Source organism: Rhinoderma darwinii, chromosome 4 (genome assembly GCF_050947455.1).
Source record: "Rhinoderma darwinii isolate aRhiDar2 chromosome 4, aRhiDar2.hap1, whole genome shotgun sequence".
Taxonomy (NCBI): Eukaryota; Metazoa; Chordata; class Amphibia; order Anura; family Rhinodermatidae; genus Rhinoderma; species Rhinoderma darwinii.
The window spans coordinates 7,416,876-7,443,910 of NC_134690.1; the positions used below are offsets into that span (position 1 = coordinate 7,416,876).

The 27,035-nt window shown below is 43.5% G+C and overlaps 1 protein-coding gene across 1 annotated transcript; it reads right to left on the minus strand.

Annotated features, from left to right (window-relative positions):
* Positions 1–3,531: 3,531 nt before the first annotated feature.
* Positions 3,532–17,448, minus strand: LOC142759293 (vomeronasal type-2 receptor 26-like). The gene is given in 4 exon segments (XM_075861320.1): positions 3,532–4,094; positions 4,097–4,447; positions 6,442–6,504; positions 17,445–17,448. Coding segments are annotated over 4 exon segments (981 nt in total).
* Positions 17,449–27,035: the final 9,587 nt, after the last annotated feature.

The following is a 27,035-nucleotide window of genomic DNA, read 5'->3' on the forward strand; positions in this document are numbered from 1 at the left end:
ACTTTGCAAAGTCATTTGACACTGTCCCTCTTAGACGTCTAATGGGTAAATTAAGGACTAGCGATTTAGTACGTATAGTTTGTAATTGGATTGAGAATTAGCTCAAGGACCGTATCCAGAGAGTTGTGGTCAATGATTCCTTCTCTGAATAGTCCCCGGTTATAAGTGGTGACCCCAGGGTTCAGTGCTGGGACCCCTATTATTCAACTTATTTATTAATGATATAGAGGATGGGATTAATAGCACTATTCCTATTTTTGCAGATGACACCAAGCTATGCAATATAGTTCAGACTATGGAAGATGTTCGTAAATTGCAAGCGGATTTAAACAAACTAAGTGTTTGGGCGTCCACTTGGCAAATGAGGTTTAATGTAGATAAATGCAAAGTTATGCATCTGGGTACAACCTGCATGCATCATATGTCCTAGGGGAGCTACACTGGAGGATTCACTTGTAGAGAAGGATCTGGGTGTAATAATCTGCAGCATCATATGTCCTAGGGGGCGCTACACTGGGGGAGTCACTTGTTGAGAAGGATCTGGGTGTAATAATCTGCAGCATCATATGTCCTAGGGGGAGCTAAACTGGGGGAGTCACTTGTTCAGAAGGATCTGGGTGTAATAATCTGCAGCATCATATGTCCTAGGGGGAGATACACTGGGAGAGTCACTTGTTGAGAAGGATCTGGGTGTAATAATCTGCAGGCATCATATGTCCTAGGGGGGCTACACTGGGAGAGTCACTTGTTGAGAAGGATCTGGGTGTAATAATCTGCAGGCATCATATGTCCTAGGGGGGGGGGCTACACTGGGAGAGTCACTTGTTGAGAAGGATCTGGGTGTAATAATCTGCAGAATCATATGTCCTAGGGGGAGGTACACTGGGGGAGTCACTTGTTGAGAAGGATCTGGGTGTAATAATCTGCAGCATCATATGTCCTAGGGGGAGGTACACTGGGGGAGTCACTTGTGGAGAAGGATCTGGGTGTAATAATCTGCAGCATCATATGTCTTAGGGGGAGCTACACTGGGGGAGTCACTTGTTGAGAAGGATCTGGGTGTAATAATCTGCAGCATCTTATGTCCTAGGGGGCGCTACACTGGGGGAGTCACTTGTTGAGAAGGATCTGGGTGTAATAATCTGCAGGCGTCATATGTCCTAGGGGGCGCTACACTGGGGGAGTCACTTGTGGAGAAGGATCTGGGTGTAATAATCTGCAGCATCATATGTCCTAGGGGGAGCTACACTGGGGGAGTCACTTGTAGAGAAGGATCTGGGTGTAATAATCTGCAGCATCATATGTCCTAGGGGAGCTACACTGGGGGAGTCACTTGTAGAGAAGGATCTGGGTGTAATAATCTGCAGGCATCATATGTCCTAGGGGGCGCTACACTGGGGGAGTCACTTGTTGAGAAGGATCTGGGTGTAATAATCTGCAGAATCATATGTCCTAGGGGGCGCTACACTTGGGGAGTCACTTGTTGAGAAGGATCTGGCTGTACTTGTAAATCATAAACTCAATAACAGCGTGCAGTGTCAATCAGCTGCTACAAAGGCCAGCAGGATATTGTCGTGTATTAAAAGAGGCATGGACTCGCGGGACAGGGATGTAATATTACCACTTTACAAAGCATTAGTGAGGCCTCATCTAGAAGATGCAGTTCAGTTCTGGGCTCCAGTTCATAGAAAAAAATACAAAGAAGAGCAACGAAGCTAATAAGGGGCGCGGAGAATCTAAGTTATGAGGAAAGATTAAAAGAACTAAACCTATTTAGCAAAATAGTTTGCTTTTTCTCTTGGCACATGCCTTTACTATTTGGCCATCTCCAGCTACATATGGATGATATGTGGATGACTGTTTCTCCGGAATTATATACTGCTTAAAGATTTTCTTGGATGCATGCACCTATTGTTCGGTATATTGGAATAGCGCCCGTATAATGTCAATTATATATTATCATGTTTATTGTATTTTCATATTTATTGATAATTGCTTAATATTTTAATAATTAAATAATTTTGTATTTTGTTAAACAACTTTGTACTTTGCACTTATTTCCTACCCAAAGTGTGCTGGTTTTGTTCAATAGTTTTTTTTCTTTTCCTTTTTGCTATATTATTATATTGGACGGCACCGTGCAATAACAATTGCACTTTTTGGGTCATATAAATAGGATATGCTTTTTTCTTTTGTTATAAACCTATTTAGCCTTGAAAAAAGACGACTAAGGGGGGACATGATTAACTTATATAAATATATTAATGACACGTGAAATCCTTTTTAATGTAAAACCGCCTCAAAAAACAAGGGGGCGCTCCCTCCCTCTGGAGAAAAAAAGGTTCAACCTGCAGAGGCGACAAACCTTCTTTACTGTGAGAACTGTGAATCTATGGAATAGCCTACCGCAGGAGCTGGTATAAGCTCTTATGTGTAGAATTTTTTTTTTTACTTCCCCCAACCCTTCGTTGAACTTGATGGACATGTGTCTTTTTTCAACCGTATGAATTATGTAACTAGCTACAGGGAGTACTGTGGCACTATCTACAGGGCTGTGTGGCATGATCTACAGGGGGCACTGTGTGGCATTATCTACAGGGGGTATGCTGTGGCACTATCTACCGGGATGTGTGTGGCACTATCTACAGGGGGTTAAGTGGCACTCTCTACAGTGGACACTATGTCACTATGTACGGGAGTGTGTAGCACTATCTACAAGGGATTGTGTGGCATTATTATCAAGGGGCAATGTGTGTGGCACTATCTACAGGGGACAATGTGTGTTGTACTATATATAAGGGAACTCTGTGTGACACTACACAGGATGGGGTGACAATATTTACAGGGAGAAATGTGTGGGGCACTCTCTGCAACTGTCTGATTAGGGCCACCAGAAATAACTTTGCTTGGGGCCCCAGATATGCCAAAGCTGCCCCTGAGGGAAAGTATAATGATACTCACTACTGAAAGCCTGTATCTAAGCCTATTATGTGTAATACCGACTGCTGGTGCCCTGTATCTAAGCCTATCATGTGTGATACTGACGGCTGGGGCCCTGTATCTAAGTCTATCACGTGTGATATTTTCTGCTGAACGTTGTATCTAAGCCTATCATATGTGATACTGTCTGCTAAGCAGATGTATCTAAGCCTATCATGTATGATATTGCCTGCTGAGCCACTGTATATTAGGCTATCATGTTTGATACGGTCTGCTGAGCTGCTGCATCTAAGCCTATCGTGTGATATTGTTTTTTGTACTGCTATATCTAATCTTATCATGTGTGATACTGTCTGCAGAGAACATGTCTAATTCTTACCAGTGTTGTAGCCATAAGGGTTGCAGTCTTATAGATATGCTGTCTCTGAGATACATTTATATATAATATTTTTCGGGGGCATACATATGTATTGGGGCTTGTGCTGCTTGTCTTTTAAGACCCTAGCAATGCCCTTGCCTAGTACCGTATACAGATTTAGGATTTTTTTCAATTCAAATGATAATAAATCTTACAACGTTGTATACTATGTTTTATATAATAGTCTTGTGTTTCTTCTGAATGATTAAATTGCCTTTTACATTTAGTTTTGGCCTCAGTAGAATAATGAAACATTTAGTAATGAAGATGCAGTTCAGAAGTCCAGCACTTGAAACTTCAATGGCGAAGACCTCCACGGCCACCATGTATTTTCCCTTGGTGCTGAGATAGGCTGGGATGAAGGAGACCCACACACTACAGAAGACCAGCATGCTGAAGGTAATGTACTGAGCCTCATTGAAGGTGTCCGGAAGTTTCCTGGCCAAAAATGCTACAACGAGGCTTAAGACAGCCAGAAATCCCATATAACCTAAAGAGATGTAGAAAGCAGTGACAGATCCTTCATTACACTGTAATATTATCTTCCCCACTTCTACCTCTGTATCATGATATGGGAATGGCGGAGAGAAGGACAACCAGAAGACACAGATGAAAACCTCGATGGATGAGCAGATAATCAGAAGACTTTTGGAGAATTGTCTCCCGAGCCACCTCTTCATTGTGGTATCTGGTTTTGTGGCTTTAAAGGCCAAGACCACGGTGATTGTTTTGCCAAAATTGAAGAAATAGCAACGGTAAAAATGTTCCCAAAAGCCACTTGTCGGAGGAGGCAGGACATCTTGGTTGGACGTCCAATGAATAACAATGGGCAGAGGAAGGATAAAATGAGTGAGAGAAGAAGTAGAAAGCTGAGGTTCTGGTTATTGGCTTTTACAATCGCTGTGTCCTTGTATTTGATGAATATTCCCAATATAACAGCAGTCAGAAGACAGAAGACCCCAGCGATCACTACAAGAGAGAATCCCAGGGTGTCCTCATAAGACAGGAACTTGATGATTCTTGGGATGCAGGTGTCTCTTCTCTCATTCGACCATTGATCCTCAGAACACTTCACACAACTTTCCATATCTATGAAGGTGAAAATGTATGTGACATATTAATGAGTTCTTACAAAATAATAAACCATTATATTGATTTTTTTTCTTTCTCCTTTCTGATTTTCTCTATTTTCTTATTAGGGTTTTAGTTTTTTTATTTTTATTAATATTTAGTAAATCTAGTTTTTCTTGACATTCTAAAATCCATAAAATAATTTTTCAAAATGTATGTGGCTTTTTAGCCAAATAACCAAACAAGAGGAGCTTGAAATCTATATAAAATAAGAGGGCGATACCAGAGGAGGGAAGTGACGAAGAGCCCTGAACATTAAATCTTACAATCTATAATAAGTAGTAGGCAGAAGAGGTGAATAATGAGTAAGAAATGGGTCTATCGGAGCTTTTAATCAATACAAAAGATTTAAGAGGTGGTCAGGGGGTAAGGTCCTTGTTCATAGGAGTATATAATCTATAAGGGTGGATTGTAGAGATGGAAATGATTATGAGCCCTGCACAAGGGTACTTACAATCTATAAGGAATGAGAGGTGAATACAAGATGTAGGAAATGAGTAAGTGTCCTGATCATAGGAATGTACAACATTTAAGAAGTAAAGGGGGAGGATCATTACCTTCATGAGGAATGAGAAAGAGTTACCGTAGGTGGGGGGATGAGTCAGGCGATCCAGTTTCTAGAATTTTAAGATGGCATTGATTAATATTGATTAATATAATTTTTTTGCCTACTTTTGGTATGATTTTGTGACATGAAAAAATATAACCGCTACTGTTAACGACAGGCCAGCTCTCAATCTATAATGACTATGTATCGGAGGCCAGGGGAAAAATTATTTAGTCATTGTTGCTAGAGATGAGTGAACCGATTTGGCACAAATTGAATTAAGTCTGAATTACCCAAAAGGTTCAGATTCGCTGAAATCCAGAACTTTTTGGCTTTGCGGCACACAAAATGTTACAATTTTGCAGATTATGAGGAAAAAAAGAGGAGATGAGGCGATTAAAATAAAAAATACCATACCCACCACCTCCTCTGCTCTACCGTAGTGACGTGTCCCTGCCGGAAGGTGAGATGACGTGTCTGTCACGTGTGATCAATGCAGCAAATCACAGGCTTCAGTGGTCACATGGGAAAAATACGACATCATGACATAGCTGTCCTATGTGTCTACTGCAGCCTGTGTTTGGAAGACCAGGGGAGGCGGTGAGTATTTGTTTGTGGAATCACAAGTGCCCAATCGCCCTGTTTGACTCTCAGACTTATTCGAACTGAAATGGATTTAGAAAATAAGATGGCAGAGTTTCCAATTTCTATGACATATTTCCACCACGTAAGAAAATAGGGGCTGAAATATGGATCTGTATTAAAGTATGTAGGAATAGAATATTTGCCAACCAAAAAAACCCTAATAAAGAAAATGATTACAGATTGACTCAGTTCTATAGGAAAGCTTTAGGGTAACAGATTAGTTGGTTGCTTTGAACAGAGATTTTTTTTTCAGGAGGAGAAGGAGGAGGATATTTAGGTAAAAATATGTTCTATATTATCCATGTTAATTTTAAGAAAATAAGAAGAAATTAAAGAGTAAAATGGCTGATAGACATCTGGGACATCAACCACAAAAGTTACAATTCAGTTGGTGAGAACTTATATGAGAAGTTTATCAACAAGTGAAGAAATTGTGTATTTTAAGTGTTACATATTTAGGTCCCAGGCACACGATGTAGAATTCATCCGTAATTACAGACCCATTCATTTCTATTGCCCACGCACACCTTCCCGTATATTTACTGGAAGGAGTCCTTGCCGTAGAAAGTCTCCTCAAAAGATAGGACATGTCCTATTTTTTTGCTTTTTACGGACCGCGCTTTAATAATTTATATGGGAACACGGCCGGCAAATGCAGGTGCCTGTCCGCGGCCGTCAGCGGCCGGCAGTGACGTATTTAGGTTAAATAAAGACACATGTCTATCAAGTTCAACCCACATCACCTGTAGGAAAATATTACCGGTCTGGTTGGAGATTTCACCCTGTGGACAGGGGACACAATAGTAGCAGCAACTCTGGCGTCCTTCATGGAGGACATTCCTATATCACTGTAGACAGTTTGGAGTGCAGACAGATTGTGGAGGCTGGAAAGAGAAGAAGGTTTATAAAGTCTGAAACCGCTGTATAAATTGGGTATTGCCCCATTACTGTTGTCAGTTATAGTTGATATATTTGACTATTAATAAAATAGTTAAGGTACACCTTTATTTTCTGGCTGCTTTATAAAGAACCCTCAAACCTTCTTCTGTAGCAGTTACCTTAACCCATTAAGGTCCAGCCTATTTTGCGCCTTAAGAACCGTCTTTTTCTCATCACATTCCAAGAGCCATACCTATTTTATTTTTTCCCTTCGATATAGCTGTATAAGAGATTGATTTTTGCAGTACAAGTTCTATTTTCCAATGGCACCATTTTGGGGTACATAACATTTTTTAATTAGCTTTTTTTTTTTTTAAAAAAAACTAATTTGAGGGGAATGCAAAAAATCTATCACTGTAAAAGGGTATCCACTAATACTAATAAATCACTTTTATTTGATATATGTTAAAATAATGAAAAAAGTGTCCAAAAAATATAGTACACACTTTGATGGATTAGATCCCAGAGAGATGGGATTAACTCATAGTCCCAATTTCCACAAAATTGGGTAGGTTAGGTATAGATAACTGTTTACATTAAGCTTTTTGTCGTGGTCTTTTCCACAAAACCGCGTCTGAAACCGCGGAAAAAAACGACTGAAATCGCCTCCAATTGATTTCAATGGTAGGCGGAAGTGTTTTTTCCCACGAGCGGAAAAAAAAGGCTCGCAGGAAAAAGAAGCAGCATGCCCCTTCTTCGGGCATTTTTGTCTCTGACCTCCCATTGACATCAATGGGAGGCAGAGAAAGCTATTTTTACCGCCTTTTTTGCCCCTGCCGCTCAATGGCCGTGGCCGAAAACCTCTGTGAGAAATGCCACGACAAACGCGGCAAACGGCGTGCAGGCAGGTCAAATCTGCCTCAAAATTCCATCTGGATTTTTCTACCTGCAAAAAAACTCTGTATGAACAGAGCCTTACAGGTGGACTAGTACTTATAGAGCACCATTGTAGTCATCTAATGCGTGCACCTTTTGTGCATATCTGGTCCTACTCCCTGTTCGGCAGCCTCATCAGATGTAGGTCACTGTTATGTGTGGACTGTTACTGCTTGAGCACCCTAATAGCCATCTATTGTGTGCTGCTTCCATGTAGACCTAGTCCTATCCACTGTCCCTTTAAACAGCCTGATCTCAGATGTCTATATCACTCTCACCAGAGCGTTCTAACTGCTGTCGAACCCTAACACATCCCTGCGGACATTACTCAGTCAGACCTAGCCTCTCCAACAGGTTTTATCCTGCATTCAGGGATCTTCAGGGAGAGTTTGGCTTAATCCTAATATTTTACTAGTTTGGCCGCTGTTTTGTACCTGCAATGTAAAAAAATAAAAAATAGTAGGATAGAGAGATTAGATTACGAGCGAGGTGGGAAAGGGACCGATGTGAGTGATTACATGTGGACAGTGTCGCAGAATAAGTTGTCCTACCAAGAAGATAAAATAATGTATATGTTGGAATGTATATAAGAAATCTACCTGGATACATTTTGGATCCCAGTGAATATCGCTGTCATTTATTATAAATTGCTGATGACCGTCCACATCATGAAAATATCCAACTTGTCTTGTTTCTCTCGTTGTGTTCAACATAAAATAGTTTAAAATATCAAATCTCACAGGTGAGTTTCCATTATTGTTAAAGTAAATCAACTCGCCATCAGAAGTGGTGAAATGAACCTTCGTTAAACAGCGGTCGATCTTTGGAGAAAGGTGACATAGGGTAGAAGACAAGTAATTTACTGTCAGATATAAACATTTTACAAATTGCAATCCCCATATTAAAAAAATTATAGGATTATCACATATACAACATATCATACATACAATCACATAGACAGAGGCGTAGCTAGGTTCTCCAGCGCCCGAGGGAAAGATTCCGTTTGGCGACCCCCCCCCCCAACCTCTTTCCCGACATCGCCTTCCCCCTCGCCGTGTTTGTTTTCTCTACCAATCAATGAAGTGTCATTTCTTTTCCACATTTCTTTTTATGTAACTCGAGCATAAAAACGTTTGCATATTTTACAAGCAATATAGTTCTATACACAACACCAGCTCAGTACATATATACAGCACCAGAACAAAGCTCAGTACATATATACAGCACCAGAACAAAGCTCAGTACATATATACAGCACCAGAACTAAGCTCAGTACATATATACAGAACAAGAACCAAGCTCAGTACATATATACAGCACCAGAACCAAGCTCAGTACATAAATACAACAACAACAGAAATACAACTCAATTTAGTGCAACCCCTGCCATATAGGTTTGTACGGCGTAAAACTACAACTCCCAGCATGGCCCGAGCAATGGTAAGGATATGCTGGGAGTTGCTGTTTCACAAAAAATAAATCATATCATAATCACACCACCCATCATCTCGCTGCAGATCAGTGCTCCACAGATAGCCCACGCCTGTAGATAGCCCCCCTGTAGATATAGCCCACCCCTGTATATAGTGCTCTACATATAGTCCACCCCTGTATATAATGCTCTACAGATAGCCCACCCCTGTATATAGTGCTCCACAGATAGCCCACCCCTGTATATAGCCCCCTGTAGATATAGCCCACCCCTGTATATAGTGCTCCACATATAGTCCACCCCTGTATATAGCCCCCCTGTAGATATTGCTCACCCCTGTATATGGTGCTCCACATATAGCCCACACCTATATATAGCCCCCCCTGTAGATATAGCCCACCCCTGTATATGGTGCTCCCTAGATAGCCCACCCCAGTATATAGCCCCCCCTGCAGATAGAGCCCACCCCTGTATATAGTGCTCCATAGATAGCCCCACCCTGTATAAAGCCCCCCTGTAGATATTGCTCACCCCTGTATATGGTGCTCCACATATAGCCCACCCCTGTATATAGCCCCCCTGTAGATATAGCCCACCCCTGTATATGGTGCTCCATAGATAGCCCACCACAGTATATAGCCCCCTGTAGATAAAGCCCACCCCAGTATATAGTGCTCCATAGGTAGCCCACCCCTGTATATAGCCCCCCCTGTAGATATAGCCCACCCCTGTATATGGTGCTCCATAGATAGCCCACCCCTGTATATAGCCCCCTGTAGATATAGCCCACCCTTGTATATAGTGCTCCATGGATAGCCCACGCCTGTATATAGCCCCACTGTAGATATAGCCCACCCCCGTAGATATAGCCCCCCATAGATAAAGCCCCCTGTAGATAAAGCCCCCCCACATATATAAAGCCCCCCTATAGATAAAGCCCCCTGTAGATAAAGCCCCCCCTGTAGATAAAGCCCCCCCCCCCCCGTAGATAAAGCCACACACCTTTTTATTACAATAAAATAACAAACTATTCAAACTCACCTTAATCCCGCTCCCACGCCGGCCAGAAGCAAGGGAGACTTGCTCTCTTCTGCGCAGGTCTCCTGGGGGTTGATCGAAGCATCTATGAAAGGCGCTGATTCGCTGGGCAGGATGACTTTCCCTGTCAGTCAGCGCCTTTCATCGACGGAAGCGCGATACCGCTTCACTGGTACAAAAGAGCTGAATAGCCGGGCATGAAACGTACCTGGCCATTCATTGCTTCTAATTGTACCTGTGTCCTATAGACACAGGTACAATCATAGAACAGGAAGAGGTGGCGCTGGCGCCCCCCTCTAAGTTGTGCCCGGGGCACATGCCCCGCCTGTCCCCCGTAGCTACACCCCTGCACATAGACTATTTAAAAGATGCACTGCAGTTGGTTAAAACTTTCTCTAAACCTATTTATAGGTGCCCTAATCACACGGCCTGATGGTAACAATTCAAACAGACCGTGAAATGGAAGTGACTGGACCTTGAAAATTCTGTTCCCTGCACATGTGCTAGGCTTCCTGTTCCTAAGAGCTTATACTCCTTTATTGAATTCCCCTTGTTCCCACTTATGGTCATCTTGGACTGTACTTGGATATTTTTCCTAAAATCGATAATAATTTCTTAATTTCTATTCCACATTCATGACTATATTACTCTTCCTAGACCACCTCTCCAGATGCTGAATATCAGATCTAAATAAGGTTTCCTTCTCACCAGTTATCAGGTCAATCAGCGTCATGTCATCTGCATATTTTAGTAGAATGGTCCCAATATGGCAGGTTTCACATTCCGAGGTGTAATGGGAAAAAATAGGACTCATCCAACACTCCTGTGCTACCCCTAAGGGTGACCTTTTTGCTGACGATAATAAATTGCCAACCCTAACGACCTAATTTCTATTATTTGTAACGGCTGTCGCGCCGTTCCCCACCGTTCCCACGGCTTCTGCTCCGGTTCCGGAGCCCTCCCTCGTCCCGAGCTCCACTTTCCCAGTCCGAACGCTCTGCTGGCCCTGGACGGCATCAGGTGAGTGCAGCCATTACCTCCTTCCGCGGTCGGCATCCTCGATGTGCGGCTGCAGTCACTAGAGGGCGCGCGTGCTGACTCGTCCTGCCTTAAAGGGCCTGCGCGCGCCTTAATTCCCAGAACTTACTATTTAAGGTTCCTCCTCCCTTCCATCCCTGCTTGTTCAACCAAGTTCCCCGTGAGTTCCCTGTGCCCTAGTACCCTGTTTCCGTTCCTTCTGCCTTTTGTCTGGATTTCCCGTTACTGACCTCTGCTTGAACTTGACTATCCTTGTCTGCCGCCTGCCTTGACCTATTCCTGCCATACCCGTTACGACGTCTGCCGTCTGCCTTGACCTATTGCTGCCATAACCGTTATGACGTCTGCTGCCTGTCTTGACTTCTGCCTATTCATCCGACCGCCTCTATGCGCTGTGCCAAGCGTTGCCTGGGTTCCACGCACCATCTCCCAGACGACAACGAGGATCCACGAACACACCGGTGAGAACCGTTATAGGAAATCGAGAGTACTTTTGATGCCAGGGTGCCAAGAAACCCTGGAGGCATGACCCCAATGCAGATCACAATCCCTTTGTTTCGGGGTTACGTAGGTCTTTCCTCGGGGAATGTGTATCTCTTCAGCAGGAGCAACGATCACAATAAGTTTCGGATCTATAATAAACTGGGGGCTGGGCTCTTGGTCTGTGGGGTCAAAACAGCTAGATAAGGCGTCAGCCTTGGTATTCTTTCCAGCAGGTCTGTAATGAAGCTGAAAATCGAATCTGGAGAATAATAATGCCCACCGAGCTTGACGAGAATTTAGGCGCTGAGCAGTTTGTAAGTGTAGGAGGTTTTTATGGTCTGTGTAAATGATGATGGGGTGCCGTGCACCCTCAAGCAGATGTCTCCTTTCCTCCAGGGCGAATTTAAAAGCTAAAAGTTCTTTATCTCCGATTCCATAATTTTTTTCAGCGGATGTGAACGATATGGAGAAAAAAACGCAGGCCACCAGTCTCCCTCTACAAGTCTTTTGGGACAGAATAGCTCCAACTCCCACAGAAGAAGCATCGACCTCCAGAACAAATGGTTTGGTGGAATCCGGTCTATGTAGGACTGAGGCAGAAGAGAAGGCAACTTTAAGAGCTTGGAATGCGGCTTCGGCCTCCGCGGTCCAGTCTTTAGCATTAACCCTTTTTCTGGTCAGAGCAGAATCCTAGCAGGCGTTGGACCACTTTGAGTCCTTGCGGACGAGGCCAGTTGAGAATTGATGACAGCTTGGCTGGATCCATTTGAAGACCCTGGTCGCAAATTACATACCCCAAGAAAGGCAGGCTGGTTCTCTCGAAGAGGCGTTTTCTAGCTTGGCAAACAGAGAGTTCTCTCGCAGACGTTGTAACACTTGGCGCACATGAACACGATGGGTTTGAATATTGGGAGAGAAGATTAAAATGTCATCCAGGTATACCACCACACAGCTGTACAACAGATCTCGAAAAATGTCATTAACAAAGGCCTGAAAAACCGCAGGAGCATTACAAAGTCCAAAGGGCATGACGAGGCATTCAAAATGCCCATCACGAGTATTGAAGGCGGTTTTCCATTCATCTCCCTTGTGGATACGGATGAGATTATAAGCTCCACGTAGGTCTAGTTTAGTGAAGATTTTCACCCCCTGTAGACGGTGAAAGAGTTCTGAGATCAATGGTAACGGGTACTTGTTCTTTAACGTGATATTGTTTAATCCTCGGTAATCAATACAAGGACGCAAGGAGCTGTCTTTTTTTTCCTACAAAGAAAAACCCTTTGCCAGCAGGAGAGGAGGACTTACGAATGAATCCTCTCTCCAGATTTTCTTGGACATATCTAGACATGGCCTCAGTCTCGGGCAAAGACAAAGGGTAGACTCTACGTCTGGGAGGCATGGCGTTGGGGACCAGGTCTATGGCACAGTCGTATGGCCTGTGAGGAGGCAGCAATTCAGCTTGTTGTTTGCAGAAGACATCCGAGAAGCTTTTGTATGGAGTAGGAAGTCCTGCTGAGTTAGGTTCTGCAGACTGCCTTGACCTATTGCTGCCATACCCGTTACGGCATCTGCTGCCTGTCCTGACTTCTGCCTATTCATCCGACCGCCTCTACCCGCTGTGCCAAGCGTTGCCTGGGTTCCACGCACCATCTCCCAGACGACAACCAGGATCCACGAACAAACCGGTGACAACCGTTATATTATTTAAAAAACGTAATAGCCAGGTGCATAATTCCGGTGACAGCCCACTTTTTCCAACCATGATGACACCAATGTAATAAAAGCTGAACTAAATTTCCAAGAACAAAACCCCCACATAATTACAACCGGAATCCAGATCAATTAGTATCAGGGCCATCATCAGGGCAATACTGGCACTGCCACATGGGCCCGGTCACAAAAATAAAAGCAAGGGTCCTGTCTAACTGTGTCTGAATTAAGGGACTGTGCTTTGTAGGGAGGAAACATAAAGTGGCAGCGTTTTCTGATGATTTATTAATTATCATCAACAATTCACATTCAGCTTCACCACTCGTGCAGTCTCCCTTTCAATCATTCGGATTTATATCAGGTTTTAAAGTTAACATGTCTAAGTCACAGCTCCTGAACATTACACTCCCAGACAAAAGAGTACATCCCCCTTTGACTGGTACACAAATGTTTTCAAATATTTAGGAATCAATATTTCTTCCAAATAAAAATCCCTATATCAATCAAATTACCTCCCTTTACTAACAGAAATATTAGATTTCTGGTCAATACCTTTCTCATCTTGGATCCTTTGGAAAAATATACAGCTGACTAGCAATGGATGTGGAATCCTTCTGCAAACCTTGCCCTCAGAAGGTCCGTTATTTCTCTATCTTGTTATACCCTTAGTAATGGCAGCATCTCCGCTAATCTCACCAGCCTCACCCCTCTTTTTTGCAGGATCAGACCATGGCCCTTACCTTTCCTGAAGCAATGAGACAGGACGTGAAGATCCCTATATCTGGAATAATGAGTGGTAAACATAGATAACCCTTAGTTTAAATGCCAACAGCATCCTTTTCTGGCACCAGCTGCCCTGCTACTGAGGAAATGTGGACTGCCTTAGGAAAGGACTGCAAACTACCCCTTTGAGCGAACATCTGCTTGCGGAACTGTTTATCATGACACAGCCACGCCAACCCCCCATCGACCCTGTAAGCTCTCCAGATCGAGTCCGTGTAACAAAATAATGTGGAACAATTCTCAGGCGCCTTCTCGAGAACAATACTGGCCAAAATGGTGAAAGCCTGTAGTCAATTAGAAAAAGCTAGATGAATCAACAATAGCATCACTTTTCCTCCTTGTCCTTTTTACTTTCATCTGGTTTCATCTGGTTTCATCTGGTTTCATTCTTGCAACAATAAAAAAAAATATCTATGTACTTATCCTTTCAGATTTTTTCTTTCTCCAATGTAAATTGTATGCACAGGGGAGCCTCAAAACATGCATATACCTCACCCCTTACTGAACTGGCTAAAGGAACGTTCTTAACCTGTTTCGATTTGACTGCCGTTGTTTAATCAGATCACTCCACTTTATCAGTAATCTCCACAGCTGCGGTCCCATCTTTGGACCCTAGGAGATATGTCAATGGCCGTCATGGCCTGCCCCGTTACCTCTCCCCTTACCGAGGGCGGTACCAAGAGACCCTTCCTTGTGGACTACCCTGCCTATACATCCACTTGAGATCATATCCCAGCACTGCTCCAAAATCTAGACAACAAATCCTAAATCACTGCCAGTAAGACGCTTCTCCTCATCCATCCCCCATCACCGCTCCTGATAGCATACGCAGACCTTTGTATTGAGGTGCACTCGCCAGGCTGTCCCTTGGCCAACTGCTCAACAGCTGCAAAAGTGTAGTCCAGCTTTTTTCTGTAACCGTGGGATGTCCTCTGGTGGTGATAGAGACCAGGCAAGCCCTACAAGGTCCAGCAAACACTCATCTGGTTGCAGGGAGAAAGGGTCTTTTCCTGGATATTTTCCGTATTTCATGCTGCTCATTGGGGACCCCCTTCTACCATCCACGTGGAATGCTGGGGTCGGTTCCTTCTCAAAGGAGTCCTTCCGTTCCTCAGCCAACTTATTTCTGGTGTTAACAACACAATATCCTTCTCTCACATGCCAACCCCATGGGTGACCCTGTCAACCACTCCTCCTGATGGACCAACTGCTGCAGGCCATGTTGTTGGAGAGTGTGCCCGCTGCTTTGTACCAGCGACGCAATAGCAACTCTTCTGGGCCACCGACTAGGGCAAGGCGTTGGTTGTGCCCTGTCCCCACCTCCCCTAAGAGCCCTGAGAATTGCCAGTGCAGGTCACAGCCAGTGTTTCCCTACTTGGGATTTTAATGCAATGCAGGACTCTGGGGGTAATCTCTGGAAGTAGTCTTTCCGATAGCCTGAATCTCCTGAAAGTGCCAACATCACTTCCAGGGAGGTGAACATGGCTTCACTTTGGCACCTAGACTGAGTAAGTACCACACCCAATGCTGCCCTATCGGGGTGAATTATAATGAGGGCAATCTGGTCAAGTGCCCAGAGCCTAAGGCTGCAAAGAGGGGCCCAAAAGCACAAATATTATATCTGCGTCTATAGGACGCAGGTATAATAAAATTTATCTCTAGCATTGGCAGGGCAAGAAACATTTGTTTCTAGCCGTGTCATTCAGAGGCTTTCAATGACGCAAGAGGCGCAATGATGTAATCGCGCCACTTTTGTAATTGAAAGGCACTAAATGGAAGGGTAAGGAACAATCACATCATTGCACTGCTTGCATCATTGAAAGGCGCTGAATGTCACGGCAAGGAACATTAGTTCCTTGCCCTGCCATTCAACACTTTTCAATGACACAAGTGGCACGATGACGTCCTCACGCTGCTTGCATCTTTCAACTCCAGCAGACTTGGTTAGAAGAGACCAGCCCTCGTTGCTAGAGGGTGGCACGGGAACAGGATCAGGTGAGCATGTAAAGTTTTATAGTTTTTTTTCAGTTAACAGTGTGTATGGCTCTATCTACACGGGACTCTATCTACACGGGACTCTATCTACACGGGACTCTATCTACACGGGACTCTATCTACACGGGACTCTATCTACACGGGACTCTATCTACACGGGACTCTATCTACACGGGACTCTATCTACACGGGACTCTATCTACACGGGACTCTATCTACACGGGACTCTATCTACACGGGACTCTATCTACACGGGACTCTATCTACACGGGACTCTGGGTGGCAGTATCTACAGGTAGCCCTATGGGGGAACTATCTACAAGGGGCTGTATGTTCGGCACTTTCTACAGGGTGTCTATTGGGGCCACTATCTACAGGGAGATCTATGTAGGGCACTATCTCCAGGGGGCTCTATGGGGGACACTATCTACAGGAGGCTCTATAGGGAGCACTATGTATGGGAGCACTATTTACAGGGGGCTCTATGTAGGGCACTATCTACAGGGGGATCTATGGGGTAGCACTATCTACAAGGGGCTCTATGAGGGGCACTATATACAGGCAGCTTTATGGGGGGCAATATCTACAGGGGGCACTATCTACAGGGGGGTACAATGCGTGTGTATGGGACACTGTGTGTGGTGCTGTTATAATCAGGTACACAGTGTATAAATGCTATTATAATTAGAGGTGCAGTGAGTGGCGCTATTATATTTAGAGGCACTATGAGAAAATTATTGTCTTTCGTTTATAGGTACGGAAATGTTTCAAAAGTGAGAAGCTGAAGAGATCTGAGTGGCAAACTGCAGATATGGGCCGTGGACGACAGAAGTCATCATAGAGGTCAATGTAAATGATTATTATGCCTCTAATCCAGTGGTTCCCAACTGGGGTGCCGCTACACAGAAGATCTTCCAGCGCTCCAAGTTCAAAGTACAGAACTGTGGTTTATTCAGACAACATCATAAAGATGCAACGTTTCAATACCACATTGGGATCTTTCTCAAGCATGGTGATACAAGACACGCCATGGGTTATAAAGCATGTGTATGATTAGCATAATCAACTTCATTCAAATATATCAGAGTGATTTACATATTTTACAAACAATATAAACTAGAGAAAAAAAAGAGTCCATACATATCAAAGTATGAAAAAATTAAACATCTTTATTAATGACATCAAATACAAAAAATAACAAAAACGGAGAATCTAAAATAAATCCTTGTCTGGATCACCAATATATACATTGATCAGAGTGTATAAATACCTTTGGTGTATGGTATAAAAGATTTATTTAATTCAATGTAACTCCAACACAGGGTGCATCTATATTGATAATTGCAAGTACAAGTGGTACAAAAAACAGAGTATGCAGAGCTCAAAAGTAAAAGCCTGTATTTACTTAAAGTGACTAGTGCCTTTGAAAGACGGCATAAAGCCAGAATAGGTCTAACAGATGCACTTACCCATGTTGAGGAGATTAGTGTGACCCAAGGTGTAGAAGTGCGCCCCGACGCGCGTTTCGCCTGTAGCTTTCTCAAGGGGTGCCGGTGTTGTGTCAGTGACCAGTTTTAAATAGGAATCATGAAGTCCTCTGGTCTGTCTATGCCAATCAGGCGCCGGTATAAGCGGCGCCTGACTATGACAAGCGCGGTGACGCAAAAAATACCGCCGACGAACGTCAATGTCCTACTGCGCATGCGCGAATCCCGGGACGCGTCACCAGGGAAACAGCGCAGGCGCAGAGAGCCAGAAAGACGGCCCGGCGGCGGGAGTCCGCGCCCCACGTAACTATTCATACATATCCCACATACTGATCCAGGAATGTAAGTATATATACAAAATACGATTTTTAAAGAAAAGCCCAACCGTAACTCTCCATGTATATCTAGTTTATACAATTATAGAGTTAAAAATTGTTTACTGCGGTGTATCGCTGTAAACTAGTGCCATCTAGTGGTTGAATTTGAGAATAAAAAATAACTAATTAGAAAGGAATTATATATGTAACACATTGTGAACAGGGTGTTAATGTGAATTAAAGGAATGGAGTTATAGCAAAGCTAAGAATATTATGAATTGTGTACAGTGTAAATAAATAAAAAATATTATAAATATGCATATACATTAAATATTCATCGAAAAATAAAAAGTGAATATTACAACAAGAATATAATCATCAGATTCATAAATCAGACAATGTAGCTACAAGGATCAAATGACATTATATAAAAACAAAGTGATTAAGGCAGTACAAAGTATGCAGGAAAGGGGGGAAAGAACAACGTGTAAGAGTGCATATTAAAGCACATACAAAATAAAAATAAAATGTTAAAATATAAAATAACATAACAAATGTCCCAAAATAATAATAAAAAACACCCAATGATATAATTTACATACATCCAAAAAAGGGGAGGGGATACTATACAGATACAAGGAAAGTATTAGGGTAAAAGGGAGAGTATTGGTAGAGCATTCGCTTTGTCTGTCCGCGACTAATCCCAGAATCCATGTTGGTGGCATATACGTTGGACAGAAATATCAGACTTTAATAGATGATCAGATCGGGGCACAATCAAAAATAAAACAAAAAGCACTTTATTATCATATTAAAACGTTAAAAGGATAAAAACCGGTAGAGATATCACAGAAAAGCTGCAAAACTCACATTTTCATTTAAACCTAAAGGAGTCATGGTGTTCAAAACTGCGATCCATCTGCATTCTTTTTGGGCCAACAAAGTCTTCGCATCTCCACCTCTGACACCACAATGTACCCGGTCAATCCCCCTGACCTTAAAACTCTTGGGGTCTCCCCCATGGCAGAGCTTAAAATGTTTGGGGATAGTTTTAAGTGTTGTTAGGTCCTCAATTTCTCTTGCTGCTACTATGTCCCTAACGTGTTCTCTGACTCGAATTTTAAGTTGTCTAGTGGTCAGACCCACATAGATTTTAGGACAACCACACGTGGCATAATAAACCACATAGCTAGTGTTACATGATACGTAATCTAAGATTTTATAGGTTCGTTCACCACCTGTAGATGTGAATGTAGTTGATCGAACTACATTAACACAAGCCACGCAGTCACCACATGGGTTACAGCCCTGAATAGGGCCTCTGGTTGAAAAAGGATGTAATTGTTTGGGCACATAATGACTTTTAATGAGAATATCCTTGAGGTTCTTAGACCTCCTTGCCGTCATCTGAGGGTTTTTTGGCAGCGAGGTCAAAAAGGCTTTTTCAGTCTGCAATACAGGCCAGTGTTTCTTTAGGATTGACCGCATCAGTTCCCATTGGTTGTTGAAGGTTGAAATAAATCTAACCACATTATTGTCCTTTGTCCCAACCTTAGCAGGGTGTAGTAATATCCTCCTGTCAGTATTTTTAGCCCGCCTGTAGCCGTTTTTGATACATCTATTACTATACCCTCTTTCCTGGAATCGTGATTTTAAGTCTCTCGCCTGGTTCTCAAAACTGGCCTCTGAAGAGCAAATCCGCCTCATCCTAAGGAACTGACCAACCGGGACAGCCTTAACAGTGGAATGTACGTGTGCCGATGTGGCATGTAGTAAAGAGTTCGTAGATGTCTCTTTTATGAACACATCCGTCTACAGCAACCCATGGGTGTCAGCCTCGATGGATATGTCCAGAAAATTGACTTTATGTGCATCGGCCACGTACGTCAATTTTATATTGCGGTCATTGACATTCAATTCCTGCATGAACTGGAGAAGTAATGCCTCCGTCCCTTGCCAGATGAATAGTATATCGTCAATATAGCGCAACCAGCACTGCACATAGTCCACGGCATGGGCGCCGCCACCATGTAAAACCTGCCTCTCCCAAGCTCCGAGAAACAGGTTGGCGTATGACGGCGCGCACGCCGCCCCCATGGCAGTGCCCTGTTTCTGTAATTAAAATACATCCTTGAATACAAATAAATTGTGAGTCAGGATGTATTCCAATAATTCCACAATCAAGTCACAGGTTTGGCTGTTCCAGTTACTCATCCCCAGGAAGAGGCAGACAGCCTCGATTCCATCCTCGTGTCTAATGGAGGTATAGAGGGATTCTACATCAGCCGTTACTAGGATCATATCGGGGTCTACAGCACCCTATGGGTGTCAGCCTCGATGGATATGTCCAGAAAATTGACTTTATGTGCATCGGCCACGTACGTCAATTTTATATTGCGGTCATTGACATTCAATTCCTGCATGAACTGGAGAAGTAATGCCTCCGTCCCTTGCCAGATGAATAGTATATCCTTGAAGGTTTAACTGTGATTTACCCCAAAATCCCGACCTTCTAACTATTGCCCAAGGTCCACAAAAATCTGACAAATCCCCCCGGAAGACCGATTGTGTCAGGAATTGGAGGACTCTGCGAACCGATTTGTAAGTTTGTCGACTATTACCTAAAACCGTTGGTCGAATGTCTGCCCTCGTATGTGAGGGATACCACAGACGTACTTACTCATCTGGACGAGATCACTCTAGAACCCGATATGATCCTAGTAACGGCTGATGTAGAATCCCTCTATACCTCCATTAGACACGAGGATGGAATCGAGGCTGTCTGCCTCTTCCTGGGGATGAGTAACTGGAACAGCCAAACCTGTGACTTGATTGTGGAATTATTGGAATACATCCTGACTCACAATTTATTTGTATTCAAGGATGTATTTTACTTACAGAAACAGGGCACTGCCATGGGGGCGGCGTGCGCGCCGTCATACGCCAACCTGTTTCTCGGAGCTTGGGAGAGGCAGGTTTTGCATGGTGGCGGCGCCCATGCCGTGGACTATGTGCAGTGCTGGTTGCGCTATATTGACGATATACTATTCATCTGGCAAGGGACGGAGGCATTACTTCTCCAGTTCATGCAGGAATTGAATGTCAATGACCGCAATATAAAATTGACGTACGTGGCCGATGCACATAAAGTCAATTTTCTGGACATATCCATCGAGGCTGTCGCCCATGGGTTGCTGTAGACGGATGTGTTCATAAAAGAGACATCTACGAACTCTTTACTACATGCCACATCAGCACACGTACATTCCACTGTTAAGGCTGTCCCGGTTGGTCAGTTCCTTAGGATGAGGCGGATTTGCTCTTCAGAGGCCAGTTTTGAGAACCAGGCGAGAGACTTAAAATCACGATTCCAGGAAAGAGGGTATAGTAATAGATGTATCAAAAACGGCTACAGGCGGGCTAAAAATACTGACAGGAGGATATTACTACACCCTGCTAAGGTTGGGACAAAGGACAATAATGTGGTTAGATTTATTTCAACCTTCAACAACCAATGGGAACTGATGCGGTCAATCCTAAAGAAACACTGGCCTGTATTGCAGACTGAAAAAGCCTTTTTGACCTCGCTGCCAAAAAACCCTCAGATGACGGCAAGGAGGTCTAAGAACCTTAAGGATATTCTCATTAAAAGTCATTATGTGCCCAAACAATTACATCCTTTTTCAACCAGAGGCCCTATTCAGGGCTGTAACCCATGTGGTGACTGCGTGGCTTGTGTTAATGTAGTTCGATCAACTACATTCACATCTACAGGTGGTGAACGAACCTTTAAAATCTTAGATTACGTATCATGTAACACTAGCTATGTGGTTTATTATGCCACGTGTGGTTGTCCTAAAATCTATGTGGGTCTGACCACTAGACAACTTAAAATTCGAGTCAGAGAACACGTTAGGGACATAGTAGCAGCAAGAGAAATTGAGGACCTAACAACACTTAAAACTATCCCCAAACATTTTAAGCTCTGCCATGGGGGAGACCCCAAGAGTTTTAAGGTCAGGGGGATTGACCGGGTACATTGTGGTGTCAGAGGTGGAGATGCGAAGACTTTGTTGGCCCAAAAAGAATGCAGATGGATCGCAGTTTTGAACACCATGACTCCTTTAGGTTTAAATGAAAATGTGAGTTTTGCAGCTTTTCTGTGATATCTCTACCGGTTTTTATCCTTTTAACGTTTTAATATGATAATAAAGTGCTTTTTGTTTTATTTTTGATTGTGCCCCGATCTGATCATCTATTAAAGTCTGATATTTCTGTCCAACGTATATGCCACCAACATGGATTCTGGGATTAGTCGCGGACAGACAAAGCGAATGCTCTACCAATACTCTCCCTTTTACCCTAATACTTTCCTTGTATCTGTATAGTATCCCCTCCCCTTTTTTGGATGTATGTAAATTATATCATTGGGTGTTTTTTATTATTATTTTGGGACATTTGTTATGTTATTTTATATTTTAACATTTTATTTTTATTTTGTATGTGCTTTAATATGCACTCTTACACGTTGTTCTTTCCCCCCTTTCCTGCATACTTTGTACTGCCTTAATCACTTTGTTTTTATATAATGTCATTTGATCCTTGTAGCTACATTGTCTGATTTATGAATCTGATGATTATATTCTTGTTGTAATATTCACTTTTTATTTTTCTATGAATATTTAATGTATATGCATATTTATAATATTGTTTATTTATTTACACTGTACACAATTCATAATATTCTTAGCTTTGCTATAACTCCATTCCTTTAATTCACATTAACACCCTGTTCACAATGTGTTACATATATAATTCCTTTCTAATTAGTTATTTTTTATTCTCAAATGCAACCACTAGATGGCACTAGTTTACAGCGATACACCGCAGTAAACAATTTTTAACTCTATAATTGTATAAACTAGATATACATGGAGAGTTACGGTTGGGCTTTTCTTTAAAAATCGTATTTTGTATATATACTTACATTCCTGGATCAGTATGTGGGATATGTATGAATAGTTACGTGGGGCGCGGACTCCCGCTGCCGGGCCGTCTTTCTGGCTCTCTGCGCCTGCGCTGTTTCCCTGGTGACGCGTCCCGGGATTCGCGCAGGCGCAGTAGGACATTGACGTTCGTCGGCGGTATTTTTTGCGTCACCGCGCTTGTCATAGTCAGGCGCCGCTTATACCGGCGCCTGATTGGCATAGACAGACCAGAGGACTTCATGATTCCTATTTAAAACTGGGCACTGACACAACACCGGCACCCCTTGAGAAAGGTACAGGCGAAACGCGCATCGGGGCGCACTTCTACACCTTGGGTCACACTAATCTCCTCAACATGGGTAAGTGCATCTGTTAGACCTATTCTGGCTTTATGCCGTCTTTCAAAGGCACTAGTCACTTTAAGTAAATACAGGCTTTTACTTTTGAGCTCTGCATACTCTGTTTTTTGTACCACTTGTACTTGAAAATATCAATATAGATGCACCCTGTGTTGGAGTTACATTGAATTAAATAAATCTTTTATACCATACACCAAAGGTATTTATACACTCTGATCAATGTATATATTGGTGATCCAGACAAGGATTTATTTTAGATTCTCCGTTTTTGTTATTTTTTTGTATTTGATGTCATTAATAAAGATGTTTAATTTTTTCATACTTTGATATGTATGGACTCTTTTTTCTCTAGTTTATATTATCTATTGTTAGAGTCTTTATCTCTAATTATCTGATTGGGTGGTTGAGATTTGTCTCCCACCTTGATGCTTATATGCCCTGTGAGACTTCTTGTCTAATTATATTTTACAAACAGTGCATGAGGTGTCAAATAGCATAAAATTGATACAGAGAATATATACGTGACAACATATAATTGGTGATTATCAAAATAAACAAACTTAAATAGCAAGAAGTACATAATAACCACATTATCTAAAATTCAGCAGTTGTGTTAGGGGCGGGCACTGCAGGACCACTCACCAATGAGTGTTTCTGGTGTTGTATAAATGTACTGAGCTTGGTTCTGGTGGTGTATTTATGTACTTGTCTTTGTTCTGGTGCTGTATATATGCACTTGTCTTTGTTCTGGTGCTGTATATATGTACTGGGCTTGGTTCTGATGCTGTATATATGTACTGAGCTTTGTTCTGGTGGTGTATTTATTTATTGAGCTTGGTTCTGGTGTTGTATATATGTATTAAGCTTTGTTCCGGTGCTGTATTTATGTACTGAGCTTGGTTCTGTAACTGTATTCATGTACTGAGCTTGGCTCTGGTGCTGTATATTTATGTACTGAGAGTATGTGTGTTGGTACTGTGTGTGCAAGAGGGAGTCGGAGACATTGCCTCCACATCGGGCGTATGACTGCCCTATTGAACTGATTCCTGGTGCATCCCTTCCCCATGGTAGGGTATATCCTCTCTCCTTGCCAGAGACTCTGTCCATGTCCTCCTATGTAAAAGAGAACTTAGAAAGGGGCTTTATACGAAAGTCTTCCTCCCCGACAGAAGCCGGGTTCTTCATCGTCAAAAACAAAGATGGCTCTCTTCGTCCTTGCATCGACTACTGAGGTCTCAACCAGATTACGGTGAAGAATAAATATCCGTTGCCACTGATCTCCGAACTGTTTGATCGTATACGTGGTGCAATTTTTTTTTCTAAACTAGACCTGCGTGGGGCTTACAACCTAGTCCGGATTCGCCAGGGTGATGAATGGAAGACTGCATTTAACACCCGTGATGGACGCTATGAGTATCTAGTAATGCCCTTCGGCCTGTGTAATGCTCCCGCGGTCTTCCAGGAGTTTGTGAATGACATTTTCTGTGAGCTCCTCCATGTTTATGTTGTAGTCTACCTTGATGACATCTTGATTTTCTCCCCAGTACTATGACGCACCAGAGATATGTCCGTCAGGTTCTGCTACGGTTAAGGGAGAATCGTCTGTACGCCAAGTTGGAGAAGTGCATATTTGACAAGGATGCTCTACCCTTCCTGGGCTACATCGTCTCGAATCGAGGTCTCAAGATGGACCCTGAGAAGGTAAAATCTGTCCTGGAGTGGCCATGTCCTCAAGGCTTGAGGGCCATACAGCGCTTTTTAGGATTTGCTAACTTTTACAGGCAGTTTATTCCGAACTTCTCCTCACTGACTTCTCCCATCTCTCAACTTACTAAGAAGGGTATGAACGCCAAGGTGTGGACTCCCGAGGCAGAGTCCACATTCAATAGCCTGAAGTGTTCCTTCACGTCTGCTTCTATCCTCCATCATCCGGATGTCTCTCTGCAGTTCTCGTTGGAGGTGGACGCATCCTCTGTCGGTGCTGGTGCACTCCTGTTCCAGAGAGGTCCCAAGGGCGAGTCAAGGGTATGTGGATACTTTTCCAAGCTCTTCTTTTCCACAGAACGCAACTACTCAATTGGGGATCGGAAGTTACTGGCCATCAAATTGGCTCTGGAAGAGTGGAGACATCTACTAGAGGGCGCAGCTCATCCGATCTTGATTTTTACAGACTACAAGAATCTGACCTACCTCCAGACAGCCCAACGGCTGAACCCTCGTCAGGCCAGGTGGTCACTGTTCTTTGCAAGGTTTCAGTTTGAGCTTCATTATCGCCTGGCCGACAAGAATGTGAGGGCCGATGCCTTGTCCAGGTCTTTCGAGACAGAAGACACCATTGAGAGTCCACAGAACATTATCGATCCATCTTGCATTGTCTCGGTCAATCCCCTGCAAATTGTGGACATTCCTCCAGAGAGGACTTTTGTGCGCCTGGCTGATCGTGGAAGAATCCTCCGCTGGGGACACTCCTCTAGACTGGCAGGTCACGCGGGGTTACATATAGTTACACAGTTACATAGTTTGTACGGTTGAAAAAAGACACATGTCCATCAAGTTCAACCAAGGGATGGGAAAGGGGAAGTATAAAATTTCTACACATAGGAGCTAATATTTTTTTTTTTCTAGGAAATTATCTAAGCCTTTTTTAAAACCATCTACTGTCCCTGCTGTGACCAGCTCCTGCGGTATACTATACCATAAATTCACCATTCTCACAGTAAAGAAGACTTGTTGCCTTCATTACTTAAGACCCGGGATTTGATTGCTCGTCATTTCTGGTGGCCCACTCTGCCCAAGGATATTGTGGACTTTGTTTCTTCCTGTGCTGTATGTGCAGCCAACAAGGCCACCCACTCCAGACCTGCTGGTCTGCTCCAGCCATTGCTTGTGCCCAATGCTCCCTGGCAGCATATAGCGATGGACTTTATCACGGACCTGCCTCTCTCTGCTGGTTGCAGTGCTGTCTGGGTGGTGGTGGACCAATTTTTGAAGATGGCCCACTTCGTTCCTCTGACCGGTTTTCCTTCTGCTCCTCAGTTGGCCAAGTTGTTTATTCAACACATCTCCCGCCTGCATTGCTTGCCACAGCATATTGTGTCTGATCGGGGGGTTCAGTTCACCTCGAGGTTCTGGAGAGCCCTCTGAGGACTTCTTGGCGTGAAGTTGGACTTTTCTTCTGCCTACCATCCATAGTCTAATGGTCAGGTCGAGAGGATCAACCAGATTTTGGAGAACTTCCTACGCCACTTCATCTCCAAACAGCATGATGACCGGGTGCAGCTGCTCCCATGGGCGGAGTTCTCCTACAATAATCACACCAGCGAGTCTATTAGAAACATTCTGTTCTGCATTGTCTACGGCCAGAACCCACAAATTCCTCTTCTGGTGCCTGATACTTCCGAGGTACTTGCAGCTGACTCCACGTTTAAAGACTTTTTGCAGATCTGGCAGCAGACTCGATCCTCCATCCTAATGGCAGTGGACCGCATGAAAAGGAAGGCTGACACAAGGAGAAGAGAGCCTCCTCGATTTCTTCCTGGCACTAAGGTCTGGCTGTCGTCTAGGAATATCCGACTGAAGGTACCGTCATGTAAATTTGCCAGGTTCCTCTGACCATTTGAGGTCCTGCAGCAGATCAACCCTGTCACCTACAAGCTTCAGCTGCCTCCTACCCTCAGGATTCCCAACTCCTTCCATGTCTCCCTCCTGAAACCAGTGATCCTGAACCGCTATTCCAAGACTCCCAGCCCTGCGGTTGCCTCCAGCGGCCCCTCGGACATCTTTGTGGTCAAGGAGTTCTTGGACACCAAGAGAGTGAGAGGAAAGACTTTTTATTTGGTGGATTGGAGGGGGTTCGGCCCTGAAGAGAGGTCCTGGGAGCCAGAGGAGAACCTCAATGCCCCTACTTTT